The 16496-nt window shown below is 42.7% G+C and overlaps 1 protein-coding gene across 14 annotated transcripts in view; it reads left to right on the forward strand.

Moving 5' to 3' along the window:
• Positions 1-16496, forward strand: part of OSBPL6 (oxysterol binding protein like 6) — a 101185-nt gene that overhangs the window by 71933 nt on the left and 12756 nt on the right. For 10 of the 14 annotated variants that reach the window (XM_083627916.1, XM_083627917.1, XM_083627913.1 and 7 more), the window contains 7 exons: positions 3336-3443; positions 7192-7329; positions 10276-10363; positions 10873-11126; positions 13155-13292; positions 14504-14567; positions 14816-14894. In XM_083627916.1, coding sequence (XP_083484042.1) covers positions 3336-3443; positions 7192-7329; positions 10276-10363; positions 10873-11126; positions 13155-13292; positions 14504-14567; positions 14816-14894 — 869 coding nt within the window. The remainder of the gene's footprint in view (positions 1-3335; positions 3444-7191; positions 7330-10275; positions 10364-10872; positions 11127-13154; positions 13293-14503; positions 14568-14815; positions 14895-16496) is intronic. The other 4 variants (XM_083627909.1, XM_083627907.1, XM_083627905.1 and 1 more) reach the window with 1 other exon arrangement.

The raw sequence follows: 16496 nt of genomic DNA on the forward strand, positions 1-16496 counted from the left end.
GTGGATGCTGGTTCTGTTAGGAAAACTTTAATCAAATAAAAGATAACTTGTTTTTCCCACTTCAGGTTCAGTTCATCTTCAAGTATTTGTATGTTCCTTCTATTGCATCACTTGCATGTCTATAGCTGTAAAATTGAGCCTGCAGCAGGACTAACCTTATGGCCTTGGGACCCCAAGTAGTATTCTAATTCTCATTTCAGCAAAACTGGATACATTAATGTTGGAGCAGCAGTATCCTGCGTGCTTGCCATCTTTGAGCTTGCCTCATCTTACAATAAAATCTACATCCACCCACCCCAGTTATGCGTTATGTTCAATGAAGGAAAGCGAGGCTAATCTCATTGATCTACCCTGGTAGCTTTATCCAGTTTTGTCCATATGTATGTACACAAACACACAAGATAATTTCACAATTTTCAGTTCAGCTAACCAGACAGAACTCAGTTCAGTCTTTGAAGAACTGCGCTTCTACCCAGTTTGCTTTCACTATAAAGCTTCATTGAGCTAAGGATTTATGCACTAGAGTATAACTGAGTACTGCAGCATCAGTTGAACTGCTTCACTTAACCAGGATAATGGTATTCTGTTGTTTAACCTCTGTTCTGTCATCTTGCTCTCAGCAGTGTTCTGCCTCAGACAATGTCACCACTTTTTCTTGTTATGTCACCTGATACCACGCTTAGTCTATGGTCTCCTTCTGTTGTCCTCTTTTTCTATGGTCTCCTTCGGTATCCAGAATAGATATTTTTCTCTACCTTGGGAAAAGATAGGCAGAGAACAAGTGGGGGAAGACAGCAGCTCATCGTATGCGTCATATGCTAATTCTTGAGTCCATTTGGATTCTATTCTCTTGTCTTCTGTCTCTGTTTTATCTGCACAAGTGTCACTTTCTTTGGAGAGGACAGCTGCCAATATACTCATTTCTAACGAACCAGGAACATTGTCCTGTGCAAATTAATAGTAGTAGTGTCATGTGTTTGCAAGGTTTTCGTAATGACAATTGAATTAAAATCTTGAAATGGCCAAACCATTTTCCCCCTTTTATTGTGCTTTAGCCAAGAACTCACTGTGCAAAGAATGCATTTTTGTTTCCAGTGTAGAATCCACTAGATTCCCAAGAATTCTAGCCTTCTCTTCATATGAGGGGCTTATTTTCTGTAGAAGAACTTAAAATCTCTGAGATTAGAAAAAGAAGCTTCCAGTTAGCACATCAAATGTTCATTCCTTACAAGTCTGTGTGTGTGTGCGCGCGTGTCTTTCGCAGTCTCAGCTTCTTTGCACCTCCAGTACTGCTTTCCAAAATCTCATCAGTCCTTTTCCTGCTTTCTCACTGCTGTTGCTCCACATTTTGCTGTTGCAGTACTTAAATTAGTACGGGTAGTGCTGTCTAAATTAAAGAGGTATGAAATTCATACCTAATGAATCAAACTTGACTGGCTTTTTAAAATAATCAAATTAAATATTAAATAATATGGACATTTTGCATACTTTACCTCATTTGCCGCAAACCTGCAGAGCTTTGACTTTCCGTGTTGCAGTACTTTCTTTTTGACTCGTGGCAAACGAATGCAGTTTAGTTGATTAATTACTGTGTTTGCTTCTTCCTGCCTGTTTGCATAAGGGTTGGTGACTATTTGCCTAGTTTCATTAGACTGCAGGGGATTGCAGGCAGTGGTTAGTCAAAGCAGAAAGCAGATAGAAACAGGACCTTGGACAGTTCCTAGGGGTTGCTGCTAAGACCGCTACAGCCATAAAGCTGTTACCCCTTCAAGGAACTAGTGCCAGCTGATCAGATCTAGTGTCCCAGCTTCCACCTTCCTGGAGAATCTGGCTGAATAAGGCTCTTGCCTTATTTTGCAGAATTCGACTTTTGCATGACTGGAGGAAAAAAAATGGTATGCAGAGGAGTCATCCTTTGATTAACACCATGGTAAAGAACTCTGTTTTATTGCTAGGTTCTATAGAGCAGGTATTTTCAATCTTTTCTGTCCCAGAATCCACTTTTAATCCAAACATGCAAAGGGGACCCGTTGCTTAACCTTTTAGTGTACATTTGTGTGCTGGTAGTGCTCTTGTGGCAAACCACCAGTTGAAGACCAATGCTCCAGAGGTTCTTCTTCTGACGAAATAGCCTGAACCTCATATCCATCTGAGTCCTCCATTGCCTGCTGTAGGTTATGACATGAGTTGGGAAGCGTAAGCTATTTCTGCTCCTCTATTACGTCTTCATTTATGTCAGTAATATGGGATGATATACTATGGAAAATATCAGTGATCTAATGTTCAGATACTAAAGGATTATAATTATGACCCATTAACTTATCAGTATTGTTTATGCTGTGCGAGCTGCACAGAGCATTCAAGAGGATAGACTGGTCTTGTTGGGTGACCTTAAATAAATGTAATTGTACTTATTGAATTCAGAAGCAAATACAACAGCTTCAATGGCAAAACATACAACCATCTGCTGTGAATGGTGCTTGTCTTCCAAATAATCAGGTTCTCCTGAAGCAAACACAACTAGGGTTTCTTCTTTCATTGTCTTATAGAATCTAGCAAAGCGAGGAAAGGCTAAAGGTGTGTCTACTTTTCTCGCAGCCCAGTCTCATGCATATTTAGACAATAAGTCCCACCAAGTAGCTTACTCCAAAGCAAAGGTGTGGGGGATTGTAATCTTGGGGCCAAACTCAAGGAGATGTAGGAGCAGTTCCCACCTAAAAAAACAACAACACTGAAGTATCACTATGGATGTGCTGTACATTTGATTGGAAGAGAAAGGAGGGGTTTATAATCCTTTCTCCATGTTCCTTTTCCACCAGGTAAAATGATGTAGGAACCTAATATCTTTTCCTTCACCGGTGGAAAAGAGGCTGGGCGTTGGGTGGTAATTTTGACTAGAAAAATGTCTCAGAAGGAAAGGGCTAACCAACCCTCTTCTCCACTACTATTTGTATCTTCTTCATAGCTCCTCATATGTATAAATTTAATTGATCACATTTATTCCACCTCTTGCCTTTGGCCATAAACTTGTTTAAAGTGAGGAGGGATGCAGACCTCTATCAAGGAATCCTCAGCGTACTCACCAAGTTACGAACCCTTTTTCTATGGAAGAAAGCCAGAATAGTTAAATGAGTTTAATTTGACTTAAGATACCTAACCAGAACTGCTGGACATAATACTAACGATTGGAGGAAAAAAGTTAGTTGCTTAGAAGTACCGTCCATATAATATAACACTTTGTTTCTGGCCCGAATATAGGGTACAGCAGTGGTTTGACTCTGCTTTGTGCTGTCTTGTACATTTGAAATTAAATATTTAATTTTTGTTATTTTAAGGCTATCAACCAGAATGCTGAACTAAGGAGTCGCTTGAACAGAATACATTCAGAGTCTGTTATTTGTGATCAGGTTGTCAGTGTAAATATTATCCCTAGTCCTGATGAGGTAAGACTTTGTCATTGCTCTAATGGACTTACAGTAGTCAAATCCCGCTAATTATCACTAATGACTAAATCATTCTCTTTGGCAAGGCTGGCAAGCATCGGGTCAGGCTCATTTCAGGAAATTTTCCAGTATTATTCATGAAAGTAATGAGCTGTAGTTCATGTGAGATTCCTTTTGGAAATCTGAGAAGTGGAAGGTTTGGTGTTAGCATTCAAAAAATACGAATTAGCCCTGTTTCTGGTGCATTTGTATTTAAGTAAGCAAGCAGCCAAGAATCCATAAGAAGAGCCTTGCTGGACCAGACTAGTTTAGTCAAACGGCCTTTTTCCCACAATGCACCACTAGCTCTGTTTCCTGGACTTGAGGGCAATAATCCTCACCCACAGCCCAGCAACAGGTATTTAGAGGCAGATTGCATCTGATCCTAGGGTTGGCTTATAGCCTTCCCGACTGGTAGCCTTCTCCTCTATGAGTTTTCTTCACCCCCTTGTAGTGCTATCTGGCCTAGTGGCAATCACCACAAATCTTGAAGCAGCCAATTTCATAAGCTAACTATGTGTGATATGAAGAAGGACTTCCTTTTGTTGCTTGGGAAAGTCTCACCAGTCAGATTCATTTAATAGCCTTGGGTTCTAGTGCTTTGAGAGAGGGAGAAAGTCTTCTGACTATCCACCTTCTCCATATTGTGTATATTTTTTTAAATAAACTTTTCACTCAGCTTCCCTCCCCCCCCAAAAAAACTATAGAAAGCCTAAAAAAATTGTAAGCTTTCCTCACAGGGGAACTGCTCCAGCTCTTATCATTTGGGTTGGTCTTTACCAATTCTACAGAAAAATAATAGATTTTGTTTGAGGTGTCACAACCAGAACTGTACTCAGTATTTCAGGTATGACTTTGTCAAAGATTTGTACAAATGCATTACAGTATTCACATTTTTTTAATTTTCAGACACTTTCTTAATGATCTCTGGCATGAATTTTTAGCTTTTTCATAGCTGCTGCACACTGGGTCAGCATTTTCATGGATCAGTCTGCTTCCACCCCAAGATCCCTTTCCCAGCCAGTCACATTCAGCTCAGACACCATCACTATATGTATGAACTTCAGATTTTTTTGCCACAATGTTCATCTCTTTACATTTATTGACATTGAACCACATTTGCCATTATGTTGCTCGTTCAACATTTTGTAGGCATCCTTTTTGGAGTTCTTTTGCAATATATTTTTCCTTTCATCATCTTCAATAATTTGGGATAATTGCAAACTTGGAAAGTTCGTTGCTCACTCCTAACTCAGGATCATTGATGGGCAAGTTGAAAAACACCAGCTCCAATTTGGGTGGCATTCCACTTCTTGCATCCCTCCATTGTGAGAATTACTCATTTATTCCTACTCTCCATCCCTGTTCTTCAATAAGTTACCAATCCTCACACTTCAAATATGGAAAGATGGAAGGGAAATACATTAGTCCACATGTACTGCCATTGTTAAGAATGCTAGTTATTCTTAATACTGCCTTGCTGAAATAGATTAACTGAAGTTATAATGATTGCCCAGAATTACAAGCCCTATAACCAGTAGGAAAGCTTGTATAGGGTCTGGTCTCCCTCTTTCCAATCCTCCCTTAGCCTCAACTAAGCTCCAAAATGCTGGTGAGTTCAGTTTCCAAGTGAGACAAAGCAGATGTCATTTAAACATATGAGGCACACCATAAGATAATTCTTTCTGGTCTCACTGAATGCTCTGTATTTGCTGATATTAAAGTTGCAGTGTCTCCTCACACACCCACACCCCTTTCCTTTATTTTTCACCATTTACCATTACCATGTGCATTTCTGATGAATCCCTTCTGCTTGGACAAAAATGGAAATTCCTTTCAGAGCCTCCTTCATTTGAAGTCAACTTTATAGAATAGAAAACTGGGTGAAGAATCTTGTATTTATATAGTCAGATATAAGTGTGTGAGGCTACTGTATAAAAGTTGCTGAGTGCTACAAAGGCAGAGTGCCCTGAACCATTCTTGGAGCTCCAGGGCTTCTATAGCCACTGTCTTGTCTCTGTGTTAGTTGGAGTGACGATCTCCATGGTGTGATGTTCTTCCTTGTCCCAGTCTTGTAGTCGTAGCTTATTAACTGTGCGTAATGCGAGAGGATGAGCTTTGCTACAGGAGGGGGCTAAGGGAGACGTGAGCTCCAGACCTGAACTAAGGAAAACATTTACATATTTGAAATTTGAAATAGAATTATAGAATTGTAGAGTTGGAAGGGTCCGCAAGGATCATCTAGCTTGCAGTGCAAGAATCTTTCGCCCAATGTGGGGCTTGAACTCGCCACCCTGAGATTAAGAGCCCTCATGCTCTACCAACTGAGCTATCCCTCAGGTAGTGAGTGGGCCATTCCTTCTGAAGAAATGGCACTGCACTGGATTGGTATGCATTTGGGGTACAGTAGAAAAGTGTGGGTAAGGGAACCTGTTTGACTGAAGGGTAAGGTAAAGAACACTTCAGATAAATAGATAAGCTCCTTCCTAATGACAAAGACATGGGACACGGGTGGCACTGTGGTCTAAACCACTGAGCCTTGGGTTTGCCGATCAAAAGATCGGCGGTTCGAATCCCCATGATGGGGTGAGCTCCCATTGCTCGGTCCCAGCTCCTGCCACCCTAGCAGTTTGAAAGCACCCCAAAAAGTGCAAGTAGATTAATAGGTACCGCTCCAGCGGGAAGGTAAATGGCATTTCCATGCGCTGCTCTGGTGTCAGTGTTCCGTTGCACCAGAAGCAGCTTAGTCATGCTGGCCACATGATCCGGAAAAATTGTCTGCGGAGCGGACAAATGCTGGCTCCCTAGGCCTGTAAAGCGAGATGAGCGCCGCAACCTCAGAGTCGTTCGCGACTGGACTTAACTGTCAAGGGTCTCTTTACCTTTACCTAACGACAAAGACAGGTGGTGAGTGTCAAAAGGATTGTAGTAAAAATGGGACCACTGAGAAACAAGAAGAACATATCAGCAGGCTCATTTGCAGAAGCACAAAAAACCCACCCTTTTAAAAACCCTCTAAGACAAAAGAAAACCCCTGCAAGCAAACATAAAACAGCCTGACGAGCACTGAGCATGTTCAGTATCCACAAAAGGTAGAGACAGTTGCAAAAAACTAAACAAAAAACTAGGACACCGTAGAATGCTAGGTTGGGAAGGAAGGAATGGTTCGAAACACGAACAAGAACGTTCCTTTTAATAGGGGATGATGAGCTGCAACTTTTTGCTGCAGGCCACCCCTGTGTGTGTGTGCATACATGCAAACAAACAAGATCAGGCTTCAGGACATGAGAGCATTGTACTAAAGCAATCATACAACATGCCTGAAGCTGAAGTGTGTCAGGTGAGAGTTGGGCCTCCCTTCCCCATCAAACACAAGGTATCATTTCAGTGCTGGAAGATGCTGGGTTTTCCTGTAGCAGAGGAACAATCCTGAGGGAAGGCATATCTCTCTGTCCACAAAAAAAGAAGAGTTATGAGAGTGCTAGCTGGAAAAGAGGTTGTTTGCGCTCCCCTTGCAAAATGGCTTCTTTTCAACCTGAACTCTCCGTTTGCTAGAGCTTATTTTCCAAACAAGGAGAAAGGAGAGGCCATGCAGGGAAGAATCAGGGCATCTGTCCAATAAAATATATTGATTAGGCATGCTCTTGCTTTTTCTCTGTCATGTGTGGGCGTCTGGAGTTCATATGTGTGTGTTTTTCCCTTTTTGCAGGCAGGTGAACAGATCCATGTCAGTCTCCCACTCTCCCAGCAAGTTTCTAATGAAAGCAGGCTCTCCATGTCGGAATCTGTCTCTGAGTTCTTCGATGCGCAGGAGGTGCTTCTGTCTGCAAGCTCATCAGAAAACGAGGTTAGGCAGTGAAAGCCTGATTATTTCTTCTGCTGTGCTCTATATAATTATAATGCATTTGGGATCAAGTACCGAACTTTTGGGGACGCGGGTGGCGCTGTGAGTTAAACCACAGAGCCTAGGACTTGCCGATCAGAAGGTCGGCGGTTCGAATCCCCATAACGGGGTGAGCTCCCGTTGCTCGGTCCCTGCTCCTGCCAACCTAGCAGTTCGAAAGCACCTCAAAGTGCAAGTAGATAAATAGGTACCGCTCCGGCGGGAAGGTAAACGGCGTTTCCGTGCGCTGCTCTGGTTCGCCAGAAGCGGCTTAGTCATGCTGGCCACATGACCTGGAAGCTGTACGCCGGCTCCCTCGGCCAGTAAAGCGAGGTGAGCACTGCAACCCCAGAGTCGGCCACGACTGGACCTAATGGTCAGGGGTCCCTTTACCTTTACCTCTACCGAACTTTTGATCCTAATTCGGAAGGCTTGGATGTGGACACAGCAGTCTCCTGGTTCAAATCACACCTCTGCTATGAGGTTAAGTTGTTGACCGTAGGCAAGTCACTATCTCAGAATGAAATATGAGGATAATAATCCTAACCTATCAAACAAAGTCCTAAGAATTAGGTGAAGCTCTTAGAACAATCTGACAGTTCCAAGAGTAGTCCCACTGATTTTTGTAGGGTTAATCTGGAGTAAAGGAACTGCTTGACACTTAATTGCCTTGAGATCATGGCCAGAGGCAGCAATTCGTGACCCATTTGCTCCACCTTCCTCCTGTCAAAAGCAGACAGCAGTGTTGTGGAATGAGTGACACGTAAATTGCTACCATTGCATTTCCCCCATCTTCCGTTCTTTGGAAGGAAGTAAATTAGTAGCTCAGTAGGGACGCGGGTAGCGCTGTGGGTAAAACCTCAGCGCCTAGGACTTGCCTATCGCATGGTCGGCGGTTTGAATCCCCGCGGCGGGGTAAGCTCCCGTCATTCAGTCCCAGCTCCTGCCCACCTAGCAGTTCAAAAGCACCCTTAAGTGCAAGTAGATAAATAGGTACTGCTTTATAGCGGGAAGGTAAACGGCGTTTCCGTGTGCTGCTCTGGTGCCGGTTCGCCAGAGCAGCTTCGTCACGCTGGACAGTGCTGGCTCCCGGCCTCTAGAGTGAGATGAGCGCACAACCCTAGAGTCTGTCAAGACTGGCCCGTACGGGCAGGGGTACCTTTACCTTTACCTTTAAATTAGTAGCTCAGTTTTGACGCCCCCACCCACACTTGCACCCTGTTCCCTCGCTTACTGGTTTTTCGTTTGCCATGGCAAGAAAATTTGTTTTTCTTTCCTTAAAACAGGGGTGGGCCACATAAGGCCCTCAACCACTCTCTCTGCAGCCCACCAAGCTGTGGGGGAAACTTGCTCACTCTTCCTACTGCCCAGTTAATCAGCCATCAGCAGCACAGCAGGGAAGAGAACTGAGAGCCAGTGTGGTGTAGTGGTTAAGAGCAGTAGATTCGTAATCTGGTGAACTGGGTTCGCTTCCCGGCTCCTCCACATGCAGCTGCTGGGTGACCTTGGGCCAGTCACACTTCTCTGAAGTCTCTCAGCCCCACTCACCTCACAGAGTGTTTGTTGTGGGGGAGGAAGGGAAAGGAGAATGTTAGCCGCTTTGAGACTCCTTCGGGTAGTGATAAAGCGGGATATCAAATCCAAACTCTTCTTCTTCTGTTTCCATGTTGCTAATTGCAGTGAGGAAAGTGTTCTTGTGTAGATTGGGGAGGGTGGGCACATATTGTGTGTGTGTGTGTGTGTGTGTGTGTGAGAGAGAGAGAGAGAGAGAGAGAGATTTCAACCTCACCTCCTCTTCAAAAGGGGTTATACTGTATCCTGAAGCATCTGACTTCCCATGAATGATTGAGTGTGTGGTTCCCTGTGCATACAGCTCTTTGGGAGGCCGGTTGGAGGTAATTTAAATGGAGAAATAAGACATACCCCATGTATCGTATTTTTCGCTCTATAGGACGCACCCGACCCGTAAGACGCATCTAGTTTTTAGAGGAAGAAAACAAGAAAAAAAATATTCTGAATCAAATGTTGTTGAAGAGGCTGCCTGCATTCACTCCATAAGACGCACACACATTTCCCCTTACTTTTTAGGAGGGGGAAAGTGCATCTTATAGAGCGAAAAATACGGTACCTGTCTTTCCAAGAGTGTCTGTGAGCATGAGTTGGTTTACGGTGTGGCAGTGTGACTGGCTCTGGTCATGCTTTCTGGGATGCAGCCCCCAACCATCTACCCACCTGTGATTCTGGTGCCAGAAAAAGTTACCCTCCCCTCTTTAAAACCATGGTTTAAAGTGTGTTTGCAGAGAATGATTTAGAGGCATTCCCCCTATACAGTGGTACCTCGGGTTACAGACGCTTCAGGTTACATACGCTTCAGGTTACAAGCTCCACTAACCCAGAAATATTACCTCGGGTTAAGAACTTAGCTTCAGGATGAGAACAGAAATGGTGCTCTGGCGGCGCAGCAGCAGAAGGCCCCATTAGCTAACGTGGTGCTTCAGGTTAAGAACAGTTTCAGGTTAAGAACAGACCTCCAGAACGAATTAAGTACTTAACCCGAGGTACCACTGTATATCATATTGACAGTGATAGGCTTACATGAGTCATCCGTATTCAATAGAACAGACACTCTTTGACCTACAGTCACTTCCAGTACAGCTTGTTCTTCAAAGAGGAAGATGGGGAGCTTACATATTTAGGCACGAGCTAAAAATGGGATGATATTGGCCAAACCTGGGTTTCACAAAACAGGCACTCTTCAGCCTGATAACAACTCTAGGATACATGCGTCACTGGGACTTGAATTTATGAAAACATTTCTATTCAGTGTTCCACTTGTTGTCTTCTTCCTCCTCCTCCTCCTCCTCTGCTTCCATTTACTTTTCATTTAAATCTCTTTGTTTTCTTCTTTAGGCTTCTGATGATGAGTCGTACATCAGTGACGTGAGTGACAACATATCAGAAGACAACACCAGTGTTGCAGACAACGTTTCTCGGCAATGTATGCAGGGTTTTATTTTTTTTTAACTTTTAGAAAATAAGTGTTCTTTTTAGGTGTGGTGCACATATAAATCGGAACACTCTCTGGATGCAACTCAAGTCAGCGATGGCCACTTTTACATTTTTATCCCTGTTAACTGTAGAATAGAACTCTTCTTTCTGTTTTTTACTCTAATTATTTGTATGGTTTTAGTAGATTTCATTATATGTATATAGTTTTAATTCTTTCAGTGTTTATAATTGTTTTCTTACAATGGTTTTTTCTATGTTTTTAGCGGTCCTTCTTTTTATCTGTAAGCCCCCTTGAGTCCTGTCGGGGGGAAAGGTGGGGTATAAATAAATCTGTAGCAACAGACCCTTTGAAATGAATGGGCCTAAGTTAGTCATGCCTATGAAATTCAGTGGGTTTACTCTGAGTACAGCTAGCATTGGATACAAACCATTTTATTTTTCATTTTTAAGTCAATGAAAGGATTTCACATCCCTGCTGTTCTGCTGTTTCCCTTCCAGTACTTAATGATGAGCTGACCGGTGGTGCTTTCAGAAATGGACGAAGGACATGCCTACCAACCCCCTGCCCTGATACTAGTAATATCAACCTGTGGAACATTTTGAGGAACAATATCGGGAAGGATCTCTCGAAAGTATCCATGCCGGTAGAGCTAAACGAGCCTCTGAATACATTGCAACACCTTTGTGAGGAACTGGAATACAGTGAACTCTTGGACAAGGCTGCTGAATCTGATGACCCCTACGAACGAATGGTAGTAAACCAGACGGAGCACACCATTCCATGTCCCTTGATGTGTTTATCCCTCTCCTAGAGCTCTAATATTGAATACAGTGGACCCTCCGGATACGAATTAAATTCGTTCCGGGGGTCTGTCCGCAACCCAAAAAGTCTGTAGGCAGAGGCGCCGCTTCTGCGCATGCGCACGGTGTGCAGAGCGCTTCTGCGCATGCGCGCACGATGAAACCCGGAAGTATACACTTCTGGGTTGCTGTGTTCGTAACCCGAAAATTATGTATCCAGAGCGGTACATAACTAGAGGGTCCACTGTACATTTGTGCATTTTCCATTATTGAACCTCACCTCTAACGTGAAAGCAGCTAGATTCTGACATAGAGGATTTTTTTACTTTTTATCCAGCCTGTTCCTTTCGTTCGCGTACTTTCTTACGACCAGTTCAGATGGTCCTTGGCTGGCTATATCTCTGCAGATAAATGCTCACATAATTCGGATGAATGGACTTGCATACATGTTGTAGTGAGTCTTAGGGTCCAGTCTCACATTACCTTTGCGGTATGGAAGCTGCTCACAGACATCCTTTTGCCAGGAGAGCCAGATCATGTGGGAAGAGCCCATATTGTGTTTCCTCCCCCCTCCCCCCCATTGCCTTGCTTTCCAAATGGGGCAATACTAGTATGATGAAATAATCTAAGGATGCTACAGTATGGGCTCCTCCCACATAGAATCGTAAGACCGTAGAGTTGGAAGGGACCGCAAAGGTCATCTGGTCCAACCCCCTGTAGTGCAGGAATCCACATTTTGCCCAGTGTGTGGTTTGAACCCGCAACCCTGAGATTAAGAGTCTCAGGTGCTACATGGTTTGAAACTTTTGATGTTACCTTCGTAGTGTGGAAAGGAGTGATGCTACCGTAGCGGCCACACTGCTAAGGTAATGCAAGAGAAGGCACTTGGTATAAGCTTCTTGAGCGATTCTAAAGGGAAATAAGTAGTTTAAAAAACAAAACCAAAAAAAACCACTAGAGCCTCTGTTGCAGAGAGTGATCACTCACTTGTCTGTGTATCTATTTTGTCAGACCTGTGAATTCCAAAGGTGTAGCCACATCCCTATATTACCCTTTTCTGTGCAAGGCAGATAATGCCCTATATTCTGGCAATGAGCAAATCGCTGGGGAATTCCACTCTGCAAGCCCCGCTAGGAATTCTTTTGCTCAAGACAACTTTCAAGATGGCATGAATGGGGGGGGGGTGTGGATTCTGGGCGGACTGCTTCCATTATATTCCTATACACAGGAGTGGTGCTCCACTTTCCGGGTCTGCGAAACAGACCAAATTGTAATATGAGATGATTCTCAATAGGCTTGTAGAGATGACAATTCTCCAGAGATCTGAAAGTACTCTTTGCTTTCTCTAATTGCATAAGACACATCCATTTCTGCCCTCTTCTATCACCGACTAACTGGTGTTATTTTTTTTTGTCAGCACCTGAGGATGGTGCCTAATAAAACCCAAATAAAAATCCTCAGGATGTCAATCTAGAGTAAAATTGCTTATATGGAAAAGGTGGGAGGATGCAAACTGGAAATGCAAAAAGGGGAGTGCTAGCCCCCCCCCCCGCTAGATCCTTGTGTCACAAAAAAACCCCATGTTTTCCCATTAAGGGCTTTCTAGATTGCACATCCTTTCTTTCCCCACACAATTGTCTCTGATCCCAAGACAAAAATAGCAGATATATTCTTCATCTTTAAGTCTGCTTCGGATACTGTTTGCCTTGGGAACAGATTCGCATGGATATTATTGGTGTTCCTACCTTCCCACCTCTTGGAGCGTGACTTTCCCTGTCCTTTGTTATGTTGGGACAGTGGCTATACTGCTATTGCAAGAACAGAGTTGCTGTCTGCAATTGTAGCACTAAGTTGCCAAATTGTAGCACTAAGCCAAAGGTGCTTCCATCACCCAGAAAAGGAAACACCCGTTTGCTTGCATAGTCTCTCCAGTACTGTTTGGATATTGTTTCTCAAGTTTTTTCCTTTGTTTTAACTAGGTCCTTATTGCTGCCTTTGCAACTTCAGGATATGCCTCCACTTACTACAGAGCTGGAAGCAAGCCTTTTAACCCTGTGCTTGGTGAAACTTACGAATCAATTAGGGAAGACAAAGGATTTCGTTTTTTCTCGGAGCAGGTAAAATCTGTTCCAAAAGAGACCCTCAAATAGCACCGTAACTTTAATTTGTGATTTATTTGTTTATTTTGGTTGATGCATTTCATCTTATTTTCAGAATGTTGGCTGATATGACTATAAACCTTTTAAAATGGATCTGAAAATATATATTTGTTTTTCAAGTATTAGGTGCAATTCAGCATTGTAAAGCTGAATCCAGTTTTGCAGAAATCATAGAATCCTAGAACTGTGGAGCTGGAAGGGACCCTGATGGCCCAGCCCCCTGCAATGGTCCAAGTTTCTGGATAGCTCAGTTGGTTAGAGCGTGGTGCTAATAACGCCAAGGCCGCAGGATCAATCCCCATATGGGACAGCTGCATATCCCTGCATTGCAGGGGGTTGAGCTAGATCAGGCACCCTCAAACACAGCCCTCCAGATGTTTTGGGACTACAGTTCCCATCATCCCTGACCACTGGTCCTGTTAGCTAGGGCTGATGGGAGTTGTGGTTCCAAAACATCTGGAGGGCCGAGTTTGGGGATGCCTGAACTAGATGATCCTCAGGGTCCCTTCCAGTTCTACATTTCTCTGATTCTATGCAGGAATCTCAACTAGATCCTACATGACACATCACCATCCAATCTCTGCTTAAAAACTTCCAAGGAAGGAGAGTCCACCATCTCTTGTGGGATCTGTTTCTATTGAACAGCTCTTCCTGTCAGAAAGTTCTTCCTGATGTTTCGCTGGAATCTCCTTTTTTGTAACTTGGATCTGTTGTTTCGGACACTAGCCTTCGGAGCAGAAGAGCACAGGCTTGCTCCATCTTCCCTGTGACAGATAATTGAAGATGGCTACCATATCTCCTCTCAGTCTCCTCTTTTCCAGAGTAAACATATGCAACTCTATCAACTGTTCCTCATAAGGGTAGGTTTCCAGAGTCTTGATCATCATGGACACTCACCTCTGCACAAGTTCCAGCTTGGCAATATCCTTCTTAAATTGTGGTGCCCAGAAATGCACACAATATTACTGGTGGGGTCTGATCAAGGCAAAATAGAGCGGTACTATGACTTCCCTTGATCAGGACACTATACTTCTGTTGATGCAGCCTAGAATAGCAGTAGCTTTTTCTGCTGCTCCATCATCTCTCTTTTATGTAAGGTGTCTGTTACAGTGATGATAAAAATGAAAGTCTTTTGCACAATTCCTCACCACCGTAATTTTTTATTTCAGGTTAGCCACCACCCACCCATTTCTGCCTGTCACTGTGAATCAAAGAATTTTGTGTTTTGGCAAGGTATACATTTTAATTCACAAGCCTAAAGACCAAATTTAGTTCTGTTTTTGTTTTTTTTAAAAAAACGAAAACTTACAATTACATGCATAGTTTCATTTTTGTGGAATTTAATGAAAAGGTTAATATAATTGTGAAGCCTGCTGTTTTAGGCCTTTCACTTTCGTATTAGACAAAGACAAATAATGGTTTGTTGCATTTGTAGAACTTCTGTAATTTGCAGCTTTCTGAATCTTTGCTATGTTATTCAGATATCAGGTGGAAAAACAAATTCTGGGGCAAGTCAATGGAAATACTGCCAATCGGAACATTGAATGTCACGCTTCCAAAGTAAGCAGCTTCTTCATTCTTTTCCTGTTTGTTTGTTTGTTTGTTTGTTTGTTTCTTCTTCATTCTGGAAAAGCAGTTCCATGAGACTAATTTAGGCACTTCAAGTCCCAGATGCACACTGATGAATAATGTAGCAAAACTGGAGCCAGACAAGGCAGGGAGCACATAGCAGCAGCTTGCATGTAGTGATAAGGCAACTGGGATCTCTGAATAATTACTTGCTCTACCTCCTTATTATTAGATGCTGCAACTATGTTTGATCAAACAGTTGTGAACATTAGGCTAGTTAATTCACAGCAGCTTCCTGAGTGGGAGACGTTTTAGTACTGTGTTTGCTTTGCACAGTAAAAGGAAGCATATTCCTTTTTTTTTTTTGGTAAAAATTGTTCGGATTTCCCCTAGGAGGAAAAAGGTGAGAGGCATCATGGTAACTCAAAATGAGGTGTGTTCTTGTAAAACATGAGGTTTCACAATGACATGAACTCTTACCTATAGAGTGTGGCAGATAAGGGTGAGTCCTGTTTCAGTGGAAGGAAGCTTGGGAAAGTATTTCTGTCCTGCAATGTGTACCTCCTGCAGTTTCTTTGCAGTTGGTCAGCTAATCCTGCAGTTACTCTGCTCATCTCATCTTGTTTCATTCAGAACCAGTCCGGTGGAATAAACAGCGTAATGGGCTTAAAAGTTGGGGAGAACTGGGTTCAAAACTCTAATGAACCATGAAGCTCAATGTGGGGCTTTGGGCAACTCGCAATTTCTCGGCCTAATCTACTTAATAGAGTTATTTTGAGGGCAAAACAGGTGTTTTTTTTATAATACTGTGCGGAACCAATGTAACCGTAGTAGGAAAACACATACTATGATGTCTGGCAGAAGGATTAATAATAATAATAATAATAATAATAATAATAATAATAATAATAATAATGAAATTTATATACTGCCCTTCATCCAGAGATCACAGCTTACAACATAAAAAGATTGTTTTAGAATAATATTATCCAAAATGTATCTTCATTATAGAGGGCTGTAATCTTTCACAGAGCATCTTTTTAAGTGTCTGTAGTGGGACAGAGTTGACTGACTATCTGTGAGAATAACAAGTAACCAATGGTTAAGCGCTGGGGGGCGGGCGCTGCCAGTTCTCTGTGGACACCCTATTCCTTTCGCCTCCACCTTCAAAAGTGCAATGGCTATATAGCTACTAGAAGCAAAGCCTTCTTAGTATTGGCACCCTGGCTGTGGAAGGCCCTTCCCTCTGACACATTTGTCAGGCACTCACACTTCCTTATGTTTTAAAAATAAGTTTTAAATATCTTTATTTACCCAGGCCTTTGGTGGCTTTGGAAATCAGTGGGGGTAGTGTTTATGACGGCTGCCCATTCTGCACTGCTGTTTTGTTCTTATTTTATTGTTGTGCTTTTGCTTTATTACCTTTTTTAAAAAACTGGTTTTAAATTATTTATTGTTCTAATTGATTTGCAATTCAACCCCTAGCCATAGCTGTCAACTTTTCCCTTTTCTTGCGAGGAATCCTATTCGGAATAAGGGAATTTCCCTTAAAAAAAGGGAAAGGTGGACAGCTATGCCCCTAGCAGGACACAA

This window comes from Podarcis filfolensis (assembly GCF_964270895.1).
Source record: "Podarcis filfolensis genome assembly, chromosome: 1".
NCBI lineage: Eukaryota > Metazoa > Chordata > Lepidosauria > Squamata > Lacertidae > Podarcis > Podarcis filfolensis.